The following is a 24,083-nucleotide window of genomic DNA, read 5'->3' on the forward strand; positions in this document are numbered from 1 at the left end:
GATCAACAGCACTGGCTGTGACCAAAGCGCTGGCTAAGGCACCCTATCGGTGTGAGTTAATTGGCACCATTCTCCTTTCTCCAAGAGGAGAGTATTGCGGCTAAGGTGGGGGTGGAAGGGCCTTGTCCGTGGGCACACGGCTCCTAACGCCCGAGCCAGAAGCCTGAGCTCATTTCGTCTCACTTTATTGTCCCTCTGGGAGAAGCTGAGTGTCCCCCCACCCCAAGTCAGATGGGCCCAAGTGGCAGGGCCGGGGTTTGAAGCGCTCCCTACTCGGCCTCCCATGCTGTGGGCAGTAGAACGAGCTTTCACTTCCCCTCCCGGAAGATCCTCGCCAAGTGAGTCGGAGGGAAAGAGAAAAAGCGAGCCAGGAGGCAAGAACGAAGGCCTTTGTGGAATTTTCGCCAGGAGCGCTTCTTCTAGAGAATGCGGTAAGTAGCCGCCTGGCTCGCAGCGCTCCCTCTACGCAGGAGATTACAGTAGCGGCTGATGCCAATGATGAGTCAGAATGTTTGGTCCTGAGGTAGCGGCAGCCTCTTCCCGAGCCCCCGGAGCGGCGCTGCGCTCCCAGAACCCCCTCGGCCCCTGTCCGGCTCGCTCTCTCCAGCCCTCTCCTCTCGCTCGTGCCGCCGCCGCCGCCACCGCCTCCATCCTGCCGATGCCAGCGCCCGCCCAGGCTCCGGGAGAACCGTGAGCGTGACGCCCTTTCCCGCTCGGGGCCCCGTCGGAAGGCTCCGGCCCAGCGGCTGGGCCGGGCTCGCGGAGCGCGGCGCCCGCTCCGGCAACGGCCTCGGCCCCGGTGCCCTGCGCACGATGCCTGCAGGCGAGGCGGCGAGGGGCCGGCTCGAAGGCCCGTGACTCGAGCTGCCGCTGCCAAGGACGCCCTCCCTAAGCCCCGGTGCTCTCGGGGGCGGCCTCGAAGGCGCGCCCCCCGGGGGGCTCGCGCGCCCTCCGGCCCCTGCCCTAGGGCTGGGGGAGGTCGAGCGGCCGGCCACCGGCTTAGCCCCGCCCCCCCGACGCCGCGCAGCCCCGCGCGCGGGGGCGCCCGCAGCCTCCCGAGCCGCAGCCGGGTCCCGCAGCCAGGCCCGCCACGCTGGCGCTGCTCCGGCTCGGAGGCCGACGGCTGAGCGGGGCCAGCATGGAGGCCATCTGGCTCTACCAGTTTCGGCTCATCGTGATCGGGGACTCCACGGTGGGCAAGTCCTGCCTCATCCGCCGCTTCACCGAGGGCCGCTTCGCCCAGGTCTCCGACCCCACCGTGGGAGTGGATTTCTTCTCCCGGCTGGTGGAAATCGAGCCCGGGAAGCGAATCAAGCTCCAGATCTGGGACACCGCGGGCCAGGAAAGGTTCAGGTGGGGCAGGCGGACTGTAGGTCGAGGGCGGGGCAAGCAGGGGGCGGAGCGCTGTCGGGGGTGGGGGTGGGGGTGCTGCCGGGGAGGGGCTGCGCCCTGGGGTTCCCAGCCCCCAACACCTGAGCCTTTGGCTCGGCCGGAAAGCCGGGAGCTGGAGAATGTGGGCACCTGCATGAGCTGGGCCACCCGGGGCGGCGGGAGGGGGGGCGGGGGGGGGGGTCATTATCTCCTCTCCCTCCTCTCGAGAGCCGTGTTTGTTGGGCACGGGGCGGCCCGGGGCGGCCGTGAGCTTTGTCTCCGTCAGCATCCGCACAGTAGCAGTAGCAGCCATGAGCATCAGCATCCCGCCTGCGGGATGCTGCAGAGGGCTCGTGGGGCGGGGGAGGGGAGCTGACGGGAGGAGGAGGAGGAAAGGAGGCCAGCCGGGCGGCTTTCTGGAATGAGCCTGTGGGGCGAGGAGGCCACGTCCCGGGTGTGTTCTCCTGTGTCTGCATGTGCGTGGGCCGTGTCCTCGTGCCTGCTTGTGTGTGCTTCTGGGTATGTGTGCTCCCGTGTGTGTCCCCAGAGGTGGGGAGGGAGGGAAGCAGGTGCTCCAGGCCCCGGAGGGACCGGCTGGGGCCACAGGCAGCTTTGCCAATTTCAGGCCTGAGCAAAGGGCCAGTCTGAGGGGAAGGGACTTTGGGCCCAGCCTCTAGTAGTATCGAGGTGCCCCCCCCCCCCAGCAGGGTGGTGATGGTGGCCCCGGCCCTGCAAGAAAAGCCTTCGGGAGAGCAGCTGCTGGAAGCCTCCCCTTTCCCAGCCAGAATGGTGCTGCCCATGCAGGAGAAATCCGGCTGAGGCTCCACCAAAGGCCCTGGGCCTCGATGGTCCCCCCACCCCCACTCCCTCGTCTCGCCAAATGCGCGGACGCCTAGAAAAGAGCAGAACATCTGCCTAGACATTTGGCCTTGCCGCCCAGCCCTGATGCACCTCATTGTTCCGCGGAACAACCAGCCCCACGTTGGCTGCGGAACAAAGCTCCGACAAGGGAAGGATTAGGTAGATGAGCACTGGCCACAGGCTCGCCCCCCCCCCCACTAGGCCCCACAGAAGACCTTGAGAAATGGCCAGATTGTTCCAGCGTCCAGCCCCAGGATGCTCAAGCCCTGTCCTGATGGAGCCAGAAGGGGGAGTGAGAAGGGAGCCTGCTCCCCTAGGCCTCTGCTATCTGCTCCCAGGACACACAGGCCTGTGCTGGAGGAAGGAAGGACTGGGGGAGGGGGCAGCTATTTTCTTAGGGTAGAGAACAGTTAAGTGGCCTGGGCGAACAGGAACAGGCCTTCCCTATGTGAAGCCCGGAGCAGGCAAACATCGGGGACCTGGAATGGCAACCAGTGCCCCTGCCTGTGTGACCTTGGACAGTTTCCTTATGAAAAATGGGGGCTTGGACTGCTGAGGCCCCTTCCACCTTGGCAAAGGCAGCATTGCATAATGGCTAGGGAGTTGGCCTTGGAGTTCAAGGTCTGTCTGGCTTTGTGACTCTGTACCTCTCATGGTAGCTCTCGGGCCACTCTCAAAGATGAAAACTTAAGGATGTTAATGTACAATGGTGGAGGGGGTTTCCGTCTTGGGAGTTCCCCACAGGGGCATAGTCTCAGGTGCACAGGTTTTAAAATGTTAATGTCAGTTGGAGCCCCTTTAAATAATAAGGTTAGAGAAGTGTAAGTATTAATTAGGTCTAAAATCCTTTTGAAACAGAGAATCCACTCTGAGTTAGAGGAGTCTATGGAAAGTAGGTAAGCCTCAGGCTGGGAAGGAAGCTTATGCCCAACAGTGCCCAGCTCCATGCCCAGAGCTACCAGGCCACATGCCCACCACCACCTGGTTTTCCTTTATCTCCCATTCTCTGGGTCAGAGATCCCAATCTCTCTTGCATTCTCGAGTTTACTGTGTGTAGACATAAGAAATATAAAACAGAAAGTCATTGTTCACAACCCTTCATTTTGAGGGTCATCAAGTTGTCCACTGTTTAGCAGGACACAGATTTTTCCCTCGGACTCCAGAGATAGGACCGAGCACTGCCTGAGAGCTGCCTGTCCCTCTTTAACAGTCGCCCCTTCCGGGGGGCATGTAGCAAAACAACCACATGGATAAACCTTCAGTTCTTTGGGCCCTTATAGAGCTGGAAAGCACGGCAGCCCACCCTCCCATTTTACACATGGGAGTACTGGGACCCAGAGAGGCCCAGGTCACAAAAACAGAGACAGCTTGGAATCAAGGCCAGGTTCTGCAGCATTTATTAGGCCCCTTTCAATGCCACCAACTTGGCTAGGTAGGTACAGGGTTTAGAAAGTTAAAACCAAACCTGTCCCTCCCTCCCCTCCAGAAGCTTCTGTTCTGCCGGGGTTACAGCTAGTACCTCAGTGAGTAGACATTCCTTGGCACAAAGCCAATAGAAATTTTGGAGGAAATGGTATCAGCCAAGGAAAGCCAACAGAGGGAAGGCTTGTCTTGCCATTCTAAGGTCAGAGGTCAGGATCCTCAATGTAGGCCATCCAAGGAAGTAATGAAAATCACAGAAGGAAAAGAGCTTGCCTGAAGTCACACAGGTGGCAAAGCTCTGATTTGAACCTGAGCCCAAACCCAAATCTTGTCATTGCCCCACATTGCCTTTCTTATAACCCCCCTGCATTGATCCAAGTCTTAGGCAACCATCCTCTAAGATCCAGCTCAAGTCTTCTATATTCTGTGAAATCTGAAGTGAGTCTTTTCTTGCTGCAGGGGTCCCCAGGACCTCCACCCTCTCCTAGGGTTTGTGTGTGTGTGTGTGTGTGTGTGTGTCCAACCTAGGAAGCCTCCCCAATTTCAGCACATTCAGATTTGCAAAACATTACACAGAGGTGGCATTTAAGTAAGAAGATGTGGACAAAGCTTTGCAAACTTTAAAATGTTGTAGATATGCTAGTTATGGTCAAAAGGTGTAAGCATATATCTTTTGGACGGTCAGGCTAAAAGTTTTCACACTAGCTAAGTAGTGTACCTAAGATGGCTCGGGGAAGAGGGTCAAGTTGAAGAGTAAAATAATCCCATGAGGGTTTTACGTTTTACCTCTGCATGAGGAGTCAGTAGAATCGAATTGTAATTTCTGTAGATTGAATATTAATTGATATTATGACAATATTACAATTATTAATTGAATATTACTAGCTAGAAGCTGCTAACTTCAACTTTGATAAGCTTTAAATCCTGTAGACAATAATTAATAATCATTAATAATAACATATTATTGTTGGGCAGGAAGCATATCAAGACAAAAGTCATTAATCAGGTCAGCGTTGATGACCAACACCAGAATAGGGAGAAAATGGACCATGTTCAGTGATGTCAATCAAAGTTGTTTTCTTTTTTAAAATTGTGTTGAATCTTTAATAATAGCTTTTTATTTTCAAAATTTGTTAAACTTTAATGCTTAAAAATTCTGTTAAATTTTTAACAATAGCTTTTTATTTTCAAAAAACATGCCAAGATAGTTTTCAACATTAACCCCTTCAAACCTTGGGTTCCCTATTTTTCTCCATCCCTTCCCTCCTTTCCTCCTCTAGACAGCAAGTAATCCAATAGAGGTTAAACTGCAAGTCTTCTAAACATATTTCCACATTTATTATGCTGTACAAGAAAAATCAGATTAAAAAGAAAAAAATGAGAAAGAAAAAAAACAAGCAAGCAAACAACAACAAACAAGTGAAAATATTATATTTCACTCTCACCACCAATCTGTCAAAAGGTCTCTGGGAGATGAGATAGGTGCTTTGGAGTCTTTGAAGAACTCTCAGGTGGCAGAGTTCTCAGAGCCCCACAGGGTATTACCAGGAGCAGTGGAGGGGAGGTGCAAAGAGACAGAATGAGGCTTGAAGTCAGGGAAAAACTGCCCACCCACAAGAGTTCTCCAAAAAGGGAATGGGTTACTTCACTGGGTTCCTTGTCTCCTAGCGTTATTGCAAGGATCAAATGAAATAATGCTTGTAAAACATTTAGCACAGTACTTGGCACATAATAGGCCCTATCTAAACGTTATTATTACTGTTCTTGTCATTACCACCACCATCATTATTATTATTATTCTGTCCATAGCACTTCTAAGAAGGCAGTAGGGACCCTATAGCAACACAAGAAAATCAGGATTCACAAATTTAGTTGAAAATTAAAGCCACTTTACTGCAAAAGGGGATGTAAGTTGGGAGATCAGTTAAAAGGGAAAGTAATTTTACACATCACCATGTCCTTAATACCTCAGAATTGTCTTAGCGTCTCTGAATTGGGGATCTGTGACGACGATTCTGTGACACGCTTTCCTGCACAAGTCAAAGACTATGTGAAAAGCTGTTGGAGACCTTTCTTAATATGTTGTTCTGGGAAAGCACTTCTCAAACTCTTTTGGTCTCAAGACCTTTTAACACACCGCTTAACACATAAAAATCATTGAGGGCGCCTCAGATAGTTTTTGATTATGTGGCTAGATCTATCAATATTTGGAATTAAAGCGTCAGTACTATCATGAAAACCGTTTTGGCCAAAGCCCAGTCGCCCAGGCCCAAGAGGTCCCCAAACTGCACTTTGAGAACCACCATCGATGGTGTACATCATTGAGGAAATATATAACCAATAACTCGCCACAAATGGTAACTATTGGCCACATACATATAGGAGTTTTCAACATAGAGCTTAACTCATCATAGGCAGAGTCTGCTTGGTTTAAACTTCCTTTTCCTCCTCTGCTTGGCCTGTTCCGAGATATTGGCCAATAGACTAAGACCACCTTCCTGTATGAGGAGCTTCAGATGTTTACTTAACCCATTACCTTAGTCTAAATGGGCACCTCAGATCACATTGGCCTTCTGGGTTGTGATACTCCTGTGCTGACTCATGTGGAGCTTCCAGACCACTACAACTCAAAACCTTTTGTCGAAAATCGCCAAGCATACATTCCCCATCTTGTACTGATGATCATTTTTTTTTTAAAATAAGATTTTATATTTTTCTATTAAAATTTTTTATTATTAAATTTGACTTAAAATTCTAACCTGACCGGAATCGTTTGATCCTATCATTCATTGATGACAACATTGTCTCCCTCTCAGCGTTGTCCCTTTGCAGGTTCAATATGCAAATATGCTATTTATGCTTTGTGTTGCTGCCAAGCTGACATTGAACCATTAACAACTCCTTTCTCAGTCTGGCCAGCTGCAAATCTCCTGGACTGTGGCTCAGGCCCCATCTCTTCATCATGTCCAGGATGCTAGCCATCAGTGACGTTGGCAAAGGTACCACCACAATGTCAACTCTGCTGTGTCTATATAGTATGTTCCTGATCACTGGTCCAAAAGAAGGGAAACCGAATTATTCGGCAAGATTTTTTGATGAAGGTGGCTCTTGTGACTATTAGTTCCTTAAAAAGATGCTCATTGATGATCCCTTTAATAATATGCTCTGGAATGTTGCCAGGAAGCCAGTTCAAGTTTACACACTTTGCTTTCTGCTCTTTGGGTAAATATTTGCCTTTTTCCAGTCTTGTGGCACCTCTCCCATTTTCTATCAGTGTCTTTTGTTTGGGGATCAGTCATGCCAGTTGTAGCCCTTCCTCCTGCATCCCTATAAAATCTTTCTTTATTGTTATGAAAACCAACCAATGAAGTATCTGCATCTTGACAGTGTACGCATTACTTTGCCAAGAGAATGGAGGCGTGCTTTGTTATCTGGTCCCCAGGAGCAAGAGTGTCCAGTGCAGTAACACTGGCTTCCTTTTGGTTTCTTTTTATTTACATCCTGGTACTGGTTTATTTACATCTGGTTCCTGGTTCTGCTTACTCCTGGTGTTGATCTGAATTCCCCATAGTCATCATTTCTTATTAGACAATAATCATAATGTCCATATTCTAGAGACTTCATAGAATTGTAGATTTGGAAAGAACCTCTCCAGCTGACACATACCTCAACAAGAATCTGCCCCACCAGTAGCCAATGACTGTTCATTGGGCCCCTGCTTGAGGCTCACCCTTCTAGTGATAGATGTGGAGCCACCAAATCTCCTGGACATTGGAGAGTTCTGAATGTTAAAAAGCTCTCCCCCCCCCCATCTCTAAATGTTAGGAAGATTCCCCTTCCCATCCTCTTATCATGACTACACGGAAAGAGTTCTATGCTCTTTGTTTTAATTCCTGGGGCCACTTGAAACTTGAAACACTTGAAAATGCTCAGATGTCTCTTTTGACTCTTCAGATAAACATGTCCACTTTCTAAGAGTGATCCTCAAGGTCCTTGGCCACTCTGGTTACCCTCCACTGGACATTCTGCAGTTCACCTAGGTCTCTCTCAAATGAACCTGAAACACAAGACCAGTTTGCAGCAAACAGGGTCTATTGTTTCCAGATACAATGAAATTCTGCCTTATATTAGGGTTTGGGAGTTGTCACATTGAATGTGTTCACCATAAACTACCAGATGGTTTTTGGATCAGCTGCCATCTAACCGACCAGGCCTGTGACTCTATCCTGTTCTTGGAAAGTTGATTTCTGGACTGTGGATAAAATTATCAGTGTTAACACAAACCAGAACCAGAATCCCCAAACTGGAACCCAGTTCCAGTATCCTAAAGTTAAGAAGTATAGAAGGTTTCTTGAGTTTGCCTGAAGGAGAGCCCCAGTCCACATGGGTGGAGACTCCCCAAAGAAACTTCTACTTATATTGAAACAGGAGGTGAATTGGGTGCGTGGGTTCCTCAGGAGTTCCACATGGCTGAACAGCAACGGCCTCAGGATCTTACCGGGCTGTTGCAGGGAGCCCGTGGGGTAGGAATCGGGATGTGATATCTCATTGGACAGGGGCTATCACTGGATCAGCCCACCCTAAGAGACAGGACTGTCCTTGCTGTTTCAGCAGGCAGGAAGGAAGACCTTGAAACAGCAATACCAACAGAATCGGGGCAAGAGAAAGTAAGTACGGACCAAATAGAGCCACTTTGGCTTTCTGGGCTGCCTATTGATACTCACGTGTAAAATTTGACATGGGTCCCTCTTGAACTGAATTTGATGAGATTAAGCCCGGTGCAAGAGCCTGTCAAGATCCTGATTCGGTCACACCCAGGTACCAGCAGTCTCTCCTTTCTTTGTGTCACCAGCGGGTCTGATGAATCCATCGTTTGTGCTCCATGCTGATAAAAATGTGCAACAACCCTAGGCCCAATCCAGATCTCTGGGGCTCTCCACTGGAGATGACCTTAAACCATTCACTAGGACTTTTGAGTTCTACCATTTAACCAATCCACCTAATTGTATCATTATTCATTTCTGTCTCTTCTCCGTTTTCCACAAGAGTAAGATGAGAGACTTTATCTAAGGCTTTGCTAAAATCTAAGTAAACGATCTCTCCCTCATTAAGTAAAGAAATGAAATGAGACCATTGCCGTATGCCCCATCCTTGTGCCCTGATAGCTTTGTTAGCACTGTTTCCTTTGTTTAGTGGCCACTAACCTTCTCTTTAATGGTCTGCTTTTCCAGGAACTGAAATCAAGCTCATTGGCCTGTAATTGGCAGGCTTTTCTCTCCCCTTTTCTTGGTAGAGGAGGCATTTGTTTTTCTCCAGTGCTGTAATGGCTTTCTTGCTCTCCAGGCTCCTTCAGACTTCCCTGACGTTGGGATGGAGGGTTGGAAGGCACCAAGGGCAGATTGTCTTGGGGATCAGCTCCTGGGAGACATTTCTGTCCCATCATTTCTCTTTGGGGGAGAAAACAAGCAGAGTTAAGGATTGAGCACTTTTGATTTCTCTTTGTTGTCTCCATCTGTCCTCGCCCACCTCTCTCTCTCAAAGATTCTAGGAGAAAGTGGTCGCTTCCCCCAATGTTCTCATCACTTCTGCTCTAGCAAGCATGTTAGTGAGAATCATATTCTCTAACATAGGTTGCCTCCTTTACTGACTTGAAGGATGAAATTCTCACTAAGAGAAGTCAAGAACTTACTAGCTCCATTTGAGAGAGACACAGAGAGAGCCAGACAGAGATCCAGCAGGTGCCTGGGTAATTGAAGGGTCCCAGCACTACTCCATCCTGCTTCTGTTCTAGGTTCCGTCTTGCTTCCCAAATGCATCGATTTTCAATTTCTGTATAGGTGGTCTGAAGTATATACTTAGGACAAAAATCACTTGTCTCTCCATTGATTTTTTTTTTTGGCATTCATTTATTTTGATCTAACCTTCAATATCAAAAAAGAGAATATTTCCATATATACAGCAAAGCACAAAAAAGATTATATCTGAAGCCAAGAATCTCCATTTCATACCACTTTTTAAAAAGCATATAATTCCACACATTATTTTCTTTTCTTTTTTTTTATAATATTATCCCTTGTATCCCCTCCCTCCCTCCACTCCCTCCCCCCGATGGCAGGTAATCCCATACATTTTACATGTGTTACAGTATAACCTAGATACAATATATGTGTGTAAATCCCATTTTCTTGTTGCACATTAAGTATTAGATCCCGAAGGTACAAGTAACCTGGGTAGATAGACGGTAGTGCTAACAATTTACATTCACTTCCCAGTGTTCCTTCTCTGGGTGTAGTTATTTCTGTCCATCATTGATCAGCTGGAAGCCACACATTATTTTCAAAACTGTTCTGCTTGTCTGTGCTTTTTTCTGAACTAAATTCCTTTATTTTCTTCTGCATATTTAAAAAATGTTTCAATAACCTCCCCTCCCTTTTTTGCATCAGTCACCATTCCCTCCTTCTGTCTTTCTACACTAATGTGTTCCTCCTCTTACTTCCCTGATCTTCTCCCTCTTCAAACCTGGATCCATCCCCAGTTCCTCTTTTTTCCCAAATTTTAATTCCTTTCAATATCCTGTGAAAACATTAAGGTTCTAAAGGGACACTTGTTTCTCTTCCCCTAGTCCCCCAACCATGAGAGGCTAACACTACATCATCATCATCTTGCTCCTTCTACTTGGTCAAACAAGTCTGCCTTGCTAAGTATCTCTGGGACCCTCATGTTTTTATTTCAAAGTTCCTGCTCAGCTCTGCTTTTTTTTTTTTAATCAAAAATGCCTGAAAGTTCTCTCTTTCTTTAAAAGTCCATTTACCCCTGTAGGTTAGCCACAACTTTACACGGAACATTGATCCTGGTTATAAGCCCTTGATGCTTTGCTTTTTGGCATATTGCATACCAAGAACTCTGTGCTGGAACTGACTTTGCAGGCAGCTCTCTTTCCTATTGCTTATGGGCTTCCAGTTGACATTTGGATGTAATTCTGGGGTGAAAAGGTCCCCGTTTCTCATTGCATTCCTTGATCATTATTCAGTCAGGTGAAAATTTCAGGATTTTGCTGCAGTGTGTAGGAGGAGAGATCCGGGGGGTCTTGGTGAGAAGTCTTCAGTAAAGGCTGGTTGAGTGAATGCATCTTGATCTTGGGCCAGATATTCTCCATTTCTCCCTCCTGGTTCCTGGATTTCTTCATATGTACAAAGCTTCTCAGTGTACAGTGCTGTACTATTCTCAGCAACACAGTGATCTGAGTCAGTTTGGAAGGACATAGGGTGAAAGATGCTATCCGTCCCCAGAGAAAGGACTGATGGTGTTTTAACTTTATTTTTCTTGGGGGGGGGTTGGGCTATAGTTTCTTTTATAACATGACTAATGTGTTTTGGATGACTACACATGTATAAGCTACTCTTTAAGCTTGAGAGGATAGGTGGTTTTTTCCCTCATGCTTTAAAGCCTTCTTGCAAGATTTGCAAGATACCCAGCCAACACATTTTACTCAAGTCCTTTAGATAAACTCCGGATGTAGCTAGGAGTCTGTCATCCTGATATCTTCAGCGATGGTCAACAATTCAAATCCCATTATGAGCCAACTGTTCACTACCCAAATCACTTCTTTCTCTTGTTTTCTACTCTTCCCAAATCTCCCACAGAAGTTGGAAGTAGAATTTGAGACTATGAGATGAAACAAGTTACTTTACGTGGCATTGTTCTTATTACTCGTGATTTCGAGCATATTTTCACATGGTCATCAATCATTGGCACTTTTTCTTTGGAAATCTGTTTATATATTTCGACTAATGAAGGAATATAGCTTTTGTTTAAACTAAAAGTATTGAGGGAGAGAGAAAACTACCAATGCATATTTGTAACGATTCTGTACATAGCATAAATATTGAGTGTTTATCAGTGATATTTATTGCAATTTTCCTCTTAAGGAGTCTCTGCCTAGCCACATTTTGAAAGGCTTCCATTCTTCTCTAATTTTTCTTAATGATGTGACCTTTTATATTTAGGTTGACCATCTGTTTGAAACTCATTTGTGGAGTGTGGTGTAAGATGCTGGCCTGAGCCTAATTCCTGCCAAACTGCCTTCCATTTTTTTCCAGAAGTTTTTGTCAAAAAGAGAGCCCTCCCACTGTATGTCCTTGGCTTTTTCAAACATTGGGTTTGTGTTTTCACTTGCTTCTGAATGGGTTCAACTTCTCTTCTCTTTTACATTTTAACAAGTAGCGAAGATTTTTAATGACTGCTGCTTTATATAATGATCGTCTTTCATAGTACTTAAAAAAAGAAAACAATTTCTTAGACCTGAGGCATCCTTGGACAAGGAGATTTACATGTTGCTATTTAGAGACTTAAGCTATATAAACGACAAGCTGTTCAGATCCCCCACCCCCACAGACCAGAAAGCTGGTAACTATATTTTCAGACATTCCAGCCATGCTAGATGAAAGGGAGGTTTTATTATAATAATAGGAAACCAAATAACAGTTACAAAAAGTAACCGACAGTAATCGTACATCCCACAAAGTCATGTGCTAAGTGGCCTGTGTCCCTCAGGCCTTTCTCTCCCTGGCTGAAAAATGAGTAAAATGTAAAATGATGTGGTAGATGAGAGCACCTCTTTAGAAGGGAAAATAGACCAAAAGAAAGAAAGAGACTTCAGATGACAGGCTATTTCTTGCTTTGACAGACTGTAGAACATAAATCGAGTAGTTTGTATTAGATGCTATCTGAGACCTTGTCCAGGCATATCACATTTGGGGCCAGTTACACGGTGGCTGGGTTGCTGGGTTGCTGGGTCTGGAGTCAGGAAGCCGCCTCTTCTTGAGTTCAAATCCAGCCTCAGACATGCACTGACTGTGTGATCCTGGGCAAGTCACTTCCCCCTGTTTGCCTCACTTTCTTTATCTGTCATATGAGCCAGAGAAGGAAATGGCAAACCACCCCAGTATCTTTGCCAAGAACACCCCAAATGGGGTGACAAAAAGTCAGACGTGGCTGAAAATCTCACATTTTAATTTTTTTCTAATTTTTAGTAAGTTCAACAAGTCATTGAACTGAGTATATACTACGTCAGACTTGGGATATACTTTATCACATTTGGAAATGATTCCCATATCAGCCACCACCAATTTTCAGGCAAGATGTAATTATTTTCCATTTTTGTGATGTGGCAATATATGTTCCCCATGCCTAACGCCTCGAATCTCTTTTCTTAAAGAAACTACTCAAGAACAAAAACAAAACAAAAAAGCTAGAGGGTGCAGTGGATAGAGCACCAGCCCTGAATTCAGGAGGACTTGAATTCAAATTCAGACTCAGACATTTAACACTTCCTAGCTGTGTGACTGGGCAAGTCACTCAACCCCAAATGCCTCAAAAAACAACAAACAAAACAAAACAAAAAAAGAAACTACTCATGTTCTATACTCAGAAGACTTTCTGGAGCCCACAAACCTCTGTCCTCTTTTGTTTCCTACTTCCATACTATTTCTCACACTTCCATGGGCCCACCTTTGCCTTGAGTTAACTCAGAGGATACTAGAGAACTTGTCATCAAATTTCCGCACCTTAATGAGTGGGCATTTCTAGCTGGTGCACCAGAGGGCATTGATACATAAGCTGCTGTTCTCTGGAGGCTGTTCCCTTTGCAAACACTGCTCTGCAAGCTGAATAAATGCCCTGGGAATGGATTTCTCTGGTTGCTTTTGAATGCATAACAAAGACAAATCCACCAGTTCTCCTCTGAGCCTTCTCTCTATTTAGTGGCAGCTTTCTTTTTGCATTCTGGTTTCATTTAGAGCAAAAATATCCCTAGTGTTCTGATTCAGTTTCTCTGCTCGTCTGTTCGGCTCCTTGGTCATCGGACAAGGATCTCACACTTGTCCTTGTTTGTTTCTCCACAGTTGAATGTGAGCTCTCCAAGGTCAGGTTTGTCTTGGTATTTATTCCCAGAGCTTGGCAGATATCGGGTGCTTAATAAATGCTTATTGGATGGGATAGAATTCCAAGAGGTAAGTTCCCATTTTTGGACAGTCTGGAAGTCGTGACGCTCAGCCTCCTTGGCCACTGTCCCAGCAAAAGCAAAGGCAGAGGGATGGCCCACGTGGGGAGGGGGGGCTTTTGTGGCAGGGTTTTTGCAGTCGCACCCATTGCCGCGGCGAAAGAGTTCAACTCCTGACAAGCTGAGGCTTCTGGCGATTTCCACACTCAGTTCATTCGGGCCAGGTCCGAATTCTGACGCGGCGGCAGGTCCGTTCGGACGCCAGCGTGGCAGAAGCAATCTGAACTTAGATTTTGCTAGCCTAGCTTTGAGAAGCGAAGGCTCATCTCCAGGCCATGCTGATGCTCTGTGACAAGCCTTTTGTGGAGAATCTATAAGACAAAGAAAAGAAGTTCTTTCTTTCATCTGTTCTTAATAGAGAACTTTCCAAGTTCTCTATTTCATCTGTACTTATTGTCAAAATAGAATGAAGAGAAAATGAAAAAGAACGTCCTTGAAAACCACTTATTGCAAATATGGCTGATAGAAAGAACACCAAAAATATATCATCAGGATAATAAGATTAGAGATTTGGAAGGAATCCCCGTAGCCATCGGCCCGTGAGGAATCCTGCCTCTACCCTACCTGATGATGGCTCATCCAGCCTCTGCTGGGAGACCTCCATGGAGGAGGAGGTTCCCACCCCCTGAGGTGACCCCTGCTACTCTGAGACAACACCAATTAGGAGGGTTTTCTTAACATCCAACTTAATTCTGTCTCTTTGCAACTGCCCCCCATTGTTCCTGGTGTGTCCTAGAGCCAGACAGAACAGGCAGTAGCTTCATTAATCATTAGAATGGCAGTCAGCTCCTTGAGGGCAAGGACTATCTCATGGCTATCTTTGTATCCCCATTAATTAACCTGACACCTGGCACAAAGTTGCTGTTGTTGTGCAGTTGTGTTCAACTCTCCGTGACCCCATTTGGGGTTTTCTTGGCAAAGATGCTGCGATGATCTGCTTTTTCCTTTTCCGGCTTATTTTACAAATGAGGAAACTGAGGCAGATGGGGTCAAGTGACTTGCCCAGGGTCACACAACTAGTGCGTGTCTGAGGTTGGATTTGCCCTCCAGAGGATGAGGCTTCTTGATTCCAGGTCTGGGGCTTTATCCACCACAGCGGATAGTTGTCCCTGGCACTTACGGGCACCATATAAACGCCAGCTGATGAATTGATTCCTAGATCTAAAACCGGAAGGGACCTTGGAGGTCATCTAGGCTGACCTCTTCCTTTTGAAAATAGAACTTAACTTCCCTTCCTTTCCCCTGCCAGAGGTCTAGTCACAGGTAGGAAAGGAGAACCAGAATTTGGACCCAGATATATCGACTTGAAATCCAGTGTTCTTCCCATATCTACTTCTGTCTTGAAGTTGGGGGTGGGCTGTATAAACTCTCAAGAAATCTTCCTGGTGCTGAATCTGAGAATCAATGAATTTTGATACCTTTTGAGGTTTTGCTCAATTTAACACTTACCTTGGAAGCCAACAGATAGTCCGTGTGCGTGTGTGTGTGCGTGTGTGTGTGTGTGTGTGTGTGTGTGTGTGTGTGTGTGTGTGTGTGTGTGTGTGTTGACTGTTGATTCCATATTGGGGCTGAGTGAGGCCTGTGAGCTCTTGATGCCATTTTTCCCTTCCTTCGTGTTTTTTAGGTCCATCACCAGAGCCTACTACAGGAACTCAGTAGGTGGCCTTCTCTTGTTTGACATCACCAATCGCAGGTCCTTCCAGAATGTCCACGAGTGGTTAGAAGAGACCAAAGTCCATGTCCAGCCCTACCAGATTGTGTTTGTTTTGGTGGGTCACAAATGTGACCTGGACACCCAACGGCAGGTGACCCGACACGAGGCAGAGAAAGTTGCTGCTGGGTATGGTATGAAGTACATTGAGACCTCGGCCCGAGACGCCATTAATGTGGAGAAAGCCTTCACAGACCTGACTCGAGAAATCTATGAGCTGGTCAAAAAGGGGGAAATTACTATCCAGGAAGGCTGGGAAGGGGTAAAGAGTGGCTTTGTGCCAAATGTTGTTCACTCCTCAGAAGAGGTTGTCAAATCAGATAGGAGATGCCTATGTTAGCCAACCCTAGTAAGCCAGACACAATTTTTATTAATAAAACATACTGTACTAACTGAACAGAAATGTAACGGAGAGTTGTAGCATACTAGTGTGCTCACCAGCAGGTGAGAGTAACTTTAGCCACAGATGAGAATGATGTCACATTCCCAATAACCCTATTTCCAAATGGGAAATCCAGACCTTGTCACAAAGGCGCAATGGTGGGTGTTTGTGTTGAGGCTCTGTGGGAGCTGGAGCAGAGAGGAAACTCCAAACCAAAACCAAATCCCCTCCCCCCCACCCCCGAATTGTCATATTCCAAGAGAATTGTAGGTGTAGTGTCTGAGCTCAGGAATCGCTAGCGCTCCTATGTTCTGCTTCCTCTCCCCAGCCCTGGTGCTTCCGAGTACCTTTTCCTCCAGCGAGGTGGAGGGCTGCTCGAGTTGCTCTCCAAGAATCCTTCCAAGCCCCCAAATTGTACAGTTCTAATAGACATAATGCCACGGGATCCTTTTTTGAGGGGGTGGGGAGGTGGAGGGCAAAGGTCTGCCCTGGAGTTTTGTTGATGTGGGCGACTCTTGGCGTGGAAACACCCTCCACCCATTCAGACGAACAACTTGTGCAACTCAGTGTCTCAAAGATAGATGCTCGGGGCTCTGAGAGGCAAAATAGTCTGCTCAGAATTACACAGCCAGCATGAGTCAGAGGCAGGTCTGGAACCCAGGTCTTTCTTTATCCACCATACCACAAAGCCTCTCAAAATCGTAGTGGGTCGAGGTTGCTAATCTAATAAGTGGAAGAGAAAAATTCAAATCCTATCGTTTCTAAAGCCATCTGTGAGAGGAACTCTGGCAGTAAAGTGGCTTCTGCAGTTTGCCCTTCCTTCACCCCAATCCTACCCTTTTCAAAAATGAACAAATCAAGAGTCCTAAACTCTTTGTGTCCAGCGGCTAGTTGAGAAGCCGGCTGTTGTGGGTTTGGAAAATACGCCTACATATCCAGAGGCCTGAGTCTCCACTTTCCATCCAGGCCTTCTTTGTTCCTGTGAAGCAGGGGAGCCTGGGTAGCTGGGGAGATGCCAAGTAGTAGCTGAGCTCCTCTGCCACTATGAAACCTTTCAGAACATCTCAAGATGCACTGGGGGAGTGTCCCGGTCCCAATTTCCTCTAAGTCATTCACACCAATGGGGAAGACATGACGAGAAGTTTTGTGCCGAATCCAGCAGAGATGCATTAGCATGTCGAGAACGTGGAATGGCAGTCATTCAATTTGGGAACTGGAAGAACCAAGTAGAAGGAAGGACCTTTGGGAACTACCTAGTGTGGCCACACATGGGCCTCTTTATGAGAGCAAGTGCTGAGGGGTGGCAGACTGGCCTTGGGCCATGGATGGGGCAGATCCATGGTCAAAGGGATATTGAGTCACCAAGTTCCTGATGTGTGTGCCTGAAGCTGTGCTAGGCAACAGGGAGAAGGAAAGACTATTGAAAGGAAATTTCCCGGGCTAGTGAGGAGGGAAGAAGCAGCCACATTTGAACAGATAACAAAATAGACCCTTAAGAAAGGACACACACATGTAGCTGGCCAGGTCCCTGCCCAGAAAAAAAAAATGGAACAAATCCATGAAACTAAAAATAGGGAGGAGGTTCCCAGTGCACGGACCTGGAGTCCAGAAGTCCGGAGTGACCCTGAACCAATCACATCACTAACTGTGTTAGTCTCCTCATCTGGAAAACGGGGATAACAGCCTCAAGCTCAAAGGGTTGTTGTGAGGATCAAATGAGAGCATGTTTCTAAAGTCCTTAGAGCTGCTGTTTACTCCTCCCCTAACCTAATGATCAAGGAGGTGGATTTTTTTTTTTTAATTGGGAAAACTGACAGCACAGGTCAGAGCTCTGGAAAACACTATGTTGGTTTCCCCAGTTGGAATGCAAGCTGGAACCCTCCAGTGTTGTCCAGCGTCTGGTGTGTGAGGAAGAAATAACTGGGTGAGTTGCTTCTGAATGAGGGCTTGAGAGCTCGGTTCCACCAGCAATCACCCTATCTTTCTCCCCCCGTTTGATATCTTAACCAGGCAAGAATGCTGCATTCCAAATCAACAGGGATTCACCGTAACAACACCAACATTTGTCATCTCTTGCTGGACACGGCAAACCTTCTGCTGAGATGTCCCCTTTTCAGAGCACTCTGTCCCCTCATTTGATTCTCCCAACAACTCCACGAGGTCAAGCGGGCAGGGATATCGTCCCCATTTACAGGTACGAACTTAGCCCCAGAGAGAAATCAAGCGAGAGTTCTACCCAGGTCCCCAGTGTACCACATCACGCTGTCCCTCACTGCCACTAGAGAGAAAGTCTGACACTCGGGGGTGGAAGGGACCTTAGAGATTCTCCCCCCTGAACAATTGGGAAGTGGTACGGAAATAGCACAACATTTGCTTCTTTATATTCAACGTGCATTTCACTAAAGTACACACCTAAGGAGTTGAATTCTTTTTAAAAGGTAAAACATTTATTGAATACTCAATTATTACATTCTTTTTGTTTAAAAACTACACTAAGATTTCGCTAACCCGAAATTTTAAATTAACTCCGCTTTCCAAGTGACTACAACCTTTTGGGGGAGGCGTTTGCGTATGACCGGCCCCACAGCTTATGCTCTCCCATTAAGTTTCGGGACTGCCAGACCATAGGCTTCTGAACCGTTTCTCTATAAAGAAAGGTTCTTGGCATTCGACAGCCATATTTTTACTTCAGAAACACGAGTTGTTGCTCTCATTAGTTGTGATCTAATCCCAATTCCCTTTCATGAGAACTTCCATCACTGAATGACTATGGCAAAGAGAAACTGAGTCACTGAAGCCAACAACTAATTGATGAAAGGAAACCTAGAAGGCCCAGCTTGCTGAAATTCAGTGGACAATTTTACAAGAGAATCCACATTTGAATTGAATTAGGAAGTACATCAGTCGTGTGAAAACTAGTGGCCAGTAAGTTTGGCTTTGATTCTGAGCAATCTCTTAGTAGCACTTTGGAGCATTAAGCAAAGAGAATAATCGTATGAACCAATATGGAACGGTCAAAAATTTGGACTAGACAAACCCTATTTCCTTGTTTCTGATGTAAGTCTATCGGGAAAACAGTCCTAAGGTGCCGGCCCTAGCTCTGCCACTTGCTGTGTGATTTTGGACAAGTCACTGAAACTCTCTGGGTCTCAGTTTTTACATCTGTAAAGTGAAAAGATTCTACTACTTAACTCCTAAGATCCTCATTCTCAATCTTAATGATACATGAAAGTGATGCGTTCGATCCTTGTGGATAAAATGGAGGGAGGTGGCCAGGGGCACGTTACATAGCTCTGTGCCTCTTTGTTTTTTAAGCCAGATTACTTGCACTAAGGCCATGTGTGGCTGGGAGGGACAGCTAATAGCTTGGACAACAGAATCAGGATCCAATCTAAGCAGGTTAAATTGAATCAGGATAAAGACCCACACTTGGGTCAACAAATCAATAATACAGTTGTCCAGGGTGGGGAGAGACGGTAGTGAGATAGCAAATGTCCTAGGGAGAAAACTTAAAAGCCAAGTCACTGCAGAGATTAGGCAGAAACGGGAAGCAGTGTGACCGCTGGGCTCCCTGTGGAGCAGCAACTTGATCCTGGAGCCCAGAGTCAGGAGGGAAAGGTGGAAGATAGAAAGTAGCAGCGTCCTAGTGGCTATCTTTGAGATTCAGAGCTGTTCCTTGCTTCTCTTCCCTTATCAGCCACTCCTGTCACTAAGCTACCTGCCATCCTTTGGACCTCTACCCCCCGTTTGTCCCTCTGGGAGCTGGGCATCTCCAGGAACCCAAGTGCTCCACTCCACCCCCAGTAAAAGAGGGTTTGTGAAGCATGAGTTCTTGAAGAAGCTGGTCTCCTCATGTGGCCAACGCTGACCTTCCCAGCCCCCAAGTAGAGCTCACCATACCTCCTTCTGCCTGGGGTTGGAGGCGGGGGCTGGTAAGAAGGGCCAGTGTCTTAACATCATCTCTACCCTAGACACAGAAGTGGAAACTCTCTAGATGAGAGGAACTCCCCCGTACTCTCCCAACACCAATGGTATTGGCTGTCTCTTAAGGTACTGAGTTCCCCTCCGCTGCAGTGTGCAAGTAGAGGCTGGTTAATCATAATTGAGACCGAAATAACAAGTTTTCTGGCTCTGAATGATCTATGAAGTCCCTTCCAGCTCTGGGTCTGTGATGAAAGAGACCATAGACATGGGGAGCAACGGAGAAGTGAGGACAATGGGTCTTAAATCAGCTCTCGGGGTGGGGCTGGGGGGAACCACAGCATCTTGATTTGTTTTTCTGGGTCCGGTTCCTTTGTAAAATAGAGGTAGGGGAGTGGGGTGAAGAGATAGCCAGGCTTGAGCCTTGCCAGCTCTCACTCTTTGCCGCCACGTTACCGTAACAGACCGCCAGCCCTTCTTCTGGTGGGTGATGGGAGACGATAAATAATCGTGAAACATTGCACTTCTCAGTTCTGTTTTCCGAGGACCCTAGCCTCCAAGAAATTGGTCCTTTGAAGCAGGGAAGAGAATATCATAAAAGTATGCTGGTTTCCTTACCCAGCAGAAGGGAACAGCTAATGTTAGTGTTCTCAGACTATTCCCTGCATATTAGGAGAAGAGCACACTCGCCTAAATCCCGAGGCATTCCCCAAGGGGCCCCCAAAGCATAGCAGTATAACTGGAAAGGACGCGTCCAACCCCCTTCATTTTACAGAGAAAGAAACCAGGCCCAGAGAGGTCACCCAGTATGAGGGTCTAGTCCCACAAAGCATCTTACCTTTGACCTTCCCCACAATCTCAGCTCTAACACTAACTCCTTTTGTGACATTGGGCAAGTCCAGTCCTCCTTCTTCTCTCCAGTGAAGGGGTTGGACTACTTAATCTCTGACTTCCCTTCCCATTTATGAGGTCAGCTCACAAGTCTCTTATTCATTCCCCTTCTACAGATCAGAAAATTGAGGGCCAGGTGATGTCCAAGATCACTCTGCTAGTGATTTTCCGTTTTTCATGTTAAGGGAAAGGAGCATGAGCAATCCAAAACAGCATTAAATTTATTCTGAAATTCCCATGTGAACGTGGGCATGCCATTAATTCCCAAACAAACAAAGCCGCAGGGGAAGGGCCTGTAGGGGTAGGCCTGTTTTCTCCTCAGTAAAATGAGAGGCTTGAACTAAGCGGGCCCTGAGGTCCCGTCCAAGCTGAGATTTTGTCCTGGGACACCGCTTTGGAGCGGGAAGGTATAGCTCAGACTGGCCTGGAACCCTTCAGTCAGCTCCTCGTTCCCAACAAAGGCATACGCAGACAATGAGTTGATGGGAGCTTTCCTTGGAGGCCCAGGTTGTGTGTGGCATGCATCAAGAAGGAAATCCCCTCCCCAGGAAGGGTTCTTTCCCTGGTCTCACTCCCACCTCAAGTGTGTCAGGTCACTTGGGGAGGATTTTCCTATGCATCTAGCACATTAGAAAATGTGTTCTAGTTATCATAAATTGTCTTGTTCTCACTGGACTGCCAAGTCCTTTGGAACAGGGTCAGGGTCATTTATCGCTTCTATCCCCAGCACCTAATCTTGGTGCTCATAGTGGGTACTTAACATGGCATTTTAGATATTCCGTAGCTTGAAAGAATGAAGTGTTTTGGCTGAAGAGACCAGTTACAAGACTTCATTGACCAAAGTCAAAGGGAACAACTGGGCCAACCTGAGACTTTGTCACCTACTCACATTTGAAAGTAAAATTACCTAGAGGAGGATCGAGTTTGACTAGATGGGACCAGTTCTGAAATGGGGCAGAGGCAAAATTTCTCTAAAGTCTTGCTAGAGAAATCCTTTCTGTGTACACTTTCCCATCAAGTTCGGACTCAAAGTATTCAGAAAATTTAAGATCCAACAGGTATAACTGTAAAATTTATTACCTATTGCTAACTAGACTAGAGAGAAACTTTTGTTATTCAACAAAGCACACTTTTCAGTGATTTGATAACTGGACACTAAGACAAGAATGAATTGCTGTTAAAAGACTTTTAAGGACTTAGCTTTACCAACTGACTCACTAGATATGTCAGGATGAACACAAGAAAAAGCAGAAACTAACACTTGTAGTACCCACGGATCATGTTCAAAACTGCATGTTGGAGCACAGATCCATGGTCTGAATTTCAAAAACTCCCAAATAAAACATGACTATATACTTTCCCTTGCCTTCTGTTATGCACTGTAGTGAAATGTGAAAAAAATGCTGTATTTTGTTGTCTATGAACCCAAACATGCCTGTATTTATTAAACTGGTTGATAATGTGATTGTGAGATTCCACATGTAAAAACAAACAAATCCAGCAACAGAAACCCCTGTTTCTTTTCCCCTAGTCATAGTTCTGTGTTAATGGATGTTCAGCACCATGCCTAAAAATTCAATATAAAGAAGACCAATAAAAAAAAGCGCATTGTTTATAACATAATTCAATATGATCTCAAAGCTTAAAAAAAGGGGGTGTACTTTTATTCTGTTTCTGTGTTCTCCCCATTCTAAGCAGCCCTCTTTGGAGCTCCTTCCCAAAGGTCCACTTGGAAGGGATCTCAGAGGTCAACAATTTAAAGGTCTGGAAGGTGACATCCCTATCAGAAGAGGGGGAGTCCTGGAGTTGGGACCAGAAGTCTCCAGGCCAACCCTTCCACCGGAGCCTATTTCCTCATTTGTGAAGGAATTAAAGTTGCTGATCTCCAAGATCCCTTCCAGTACTAAACCTTGTCATTTATCTCTGCTTGAACACTCAAAGGCTTCTTTTCTTTCTTTCTTTCTTTCTTTTTTTTAAATTAAAGCTTTTTATTTACAAGCTATATGCATGGGTAATTTTTTCAACACTGACCCTGGCAAAACCTTTTGTTCCAACTTTTCCCCTCCTTCCCCCCATCCCTTTCACTAGCTGGCAGGTAGTCCAATATATGTTAAATATGTCGAAATACATGTTAAATCCAATCTATGTATACATATTTATACAGTTATCTTGCTGCACAAGAAAAATCAGATCAAGAAGGAAGAAAAAGAAAAACTGAGAAAGAAAACAAAATGCAAGCAAATAACAACAGAGAGAGTGAGAATGCTGTGTTGTGTTCCATGCTCTGTTCCCATTTTTCTCTCTAGGTGTAGATGGCTCTCTTCGTCACTAAACAAGTGGAACCGATTTGAATCATCTCCATGTAGAAGAGAGCCACGTCCATCAGAATTGATCATCGTATAGTCTTGTTGCTGTGTATAATAATCTCCTGGTGCTGCTCATTTTACTTAAAAAGCTAATTTTCTTACAAGGCATCCCATTCTACACATTAGATGGGATGTGAAGTCTGACTTCCTGTAACTTGCATATCTCGGGCCTAGTTCTACCACTGGAGCAACAGAGGGACCATCAGCCAGTGTTTTGTTTTGTTTTGTTTTTGGTTAACCTTCCCAGTTAAACCCCAGCTAATCCTTGAAGGGCTGGGTTTCCTCCCTAGAATGAAGGTTTTTCAGATATTGAGCAGAGCTTAGTCTCTCTCTGACTTCTCTGGATACAAAAATAAATATAGATCCCTCTTCCCCAAGAAAATCCTTTCTCATGTCCTCTTACAGCCTTCTTTTCTCCATGCTAAGTACTCTGAGTTCCTTAGATCACATGGACATCACTCCTTATAGGATACACACCAAGAAGCTTAGTCCCAAATGCCCTTCCTCTGGAAAGCCTTCATTTTTTGCTCAATGAACAGTCTTGCCAAAGCATAACGTCCAGGACAAGATACAGTGCTGGGGACACGATGTGTCTAGGGCAGATGACAGGAGGATTGCTGAGCAGCTCCTAGAAGCTGGACACTTAACCTATTCAGCAGCAGCTGGATTCCTATTGATCAAGCAGTGAGCCTTTACCAATCACTAGTTTAGAGACTCTGAGTCCACAAAGCAATGGTGCAAATCCATTCCTTCAAGGAGTTTCCTCTTTAAGGGGCAGATAGAATGTACATATACTCAGAAACACACAGAATTAATGCAAAAGGACCAGGAAAGGCCTTTTGAAGCAGGAGCACTTCGTCTCGCCAGATTGAGGCTGATGAGGTTTAGAGTGGTCTAGAGGTGAGTGGCTAGAAGAGTAATTAAGAATCCCCTTTAAATCGGCCACAGTTTTAGGAGTGAAAGAATTCCCTCATTGCCGAATATTAGTTGCAAAATGAAAGTTTGTTAGATGGAAATCAGTTTATCCAGAGACTGACCTCCATAGTGGCAGATCCATGGAAAATGGAGTTTTGCACTGAGGATGAACGTCCTGGCAAC

General features: G+C 46.2%; 1 protein-coding gene across 1 annotated transcript; it reads left to right on the forward strand.

Annotated features, from left to right (window-relative positions):
* The first annotated feature begins 497 nt into the window (after positions 1-497).
* Positions 498-22,617, forward strand: RAB39B (RAB39B, member RAS oncogene family). Its single transcript, XM_074278290.1, has 2 exons — positions 498-1,353; positions 15,339-22,617. Exons 1-2 carry the CDS (start codon positions 1,139-1,141, stop codon positions 15,763-15,765), a joined length of 642 nt encoding a protein of 213 aa, XP_074134391.1. The 5' UTR covers positions 498-1,138; the 3' UTR covers positions 15,766-22,617.
* Positions 22,618-24,083: the final 1,466 nt, after the last annotated feature.

The sequence above is a fragment of the Sminthopsis crassicaudata genome, chromosome X, assembly GCF_048593235.1.
Source record: "Sminthopsis crassicaudata isolate SCR6 chromosome X, ASM4859323v1, whole genome shotgun sequence".
Lineage (NCBI taxonomy): Eukaryota > Metazoa > Chordata > Mammalia > Dasyuromorphia > Dasyuridae > Sminthopsis > Sminthopsis crassicaudata.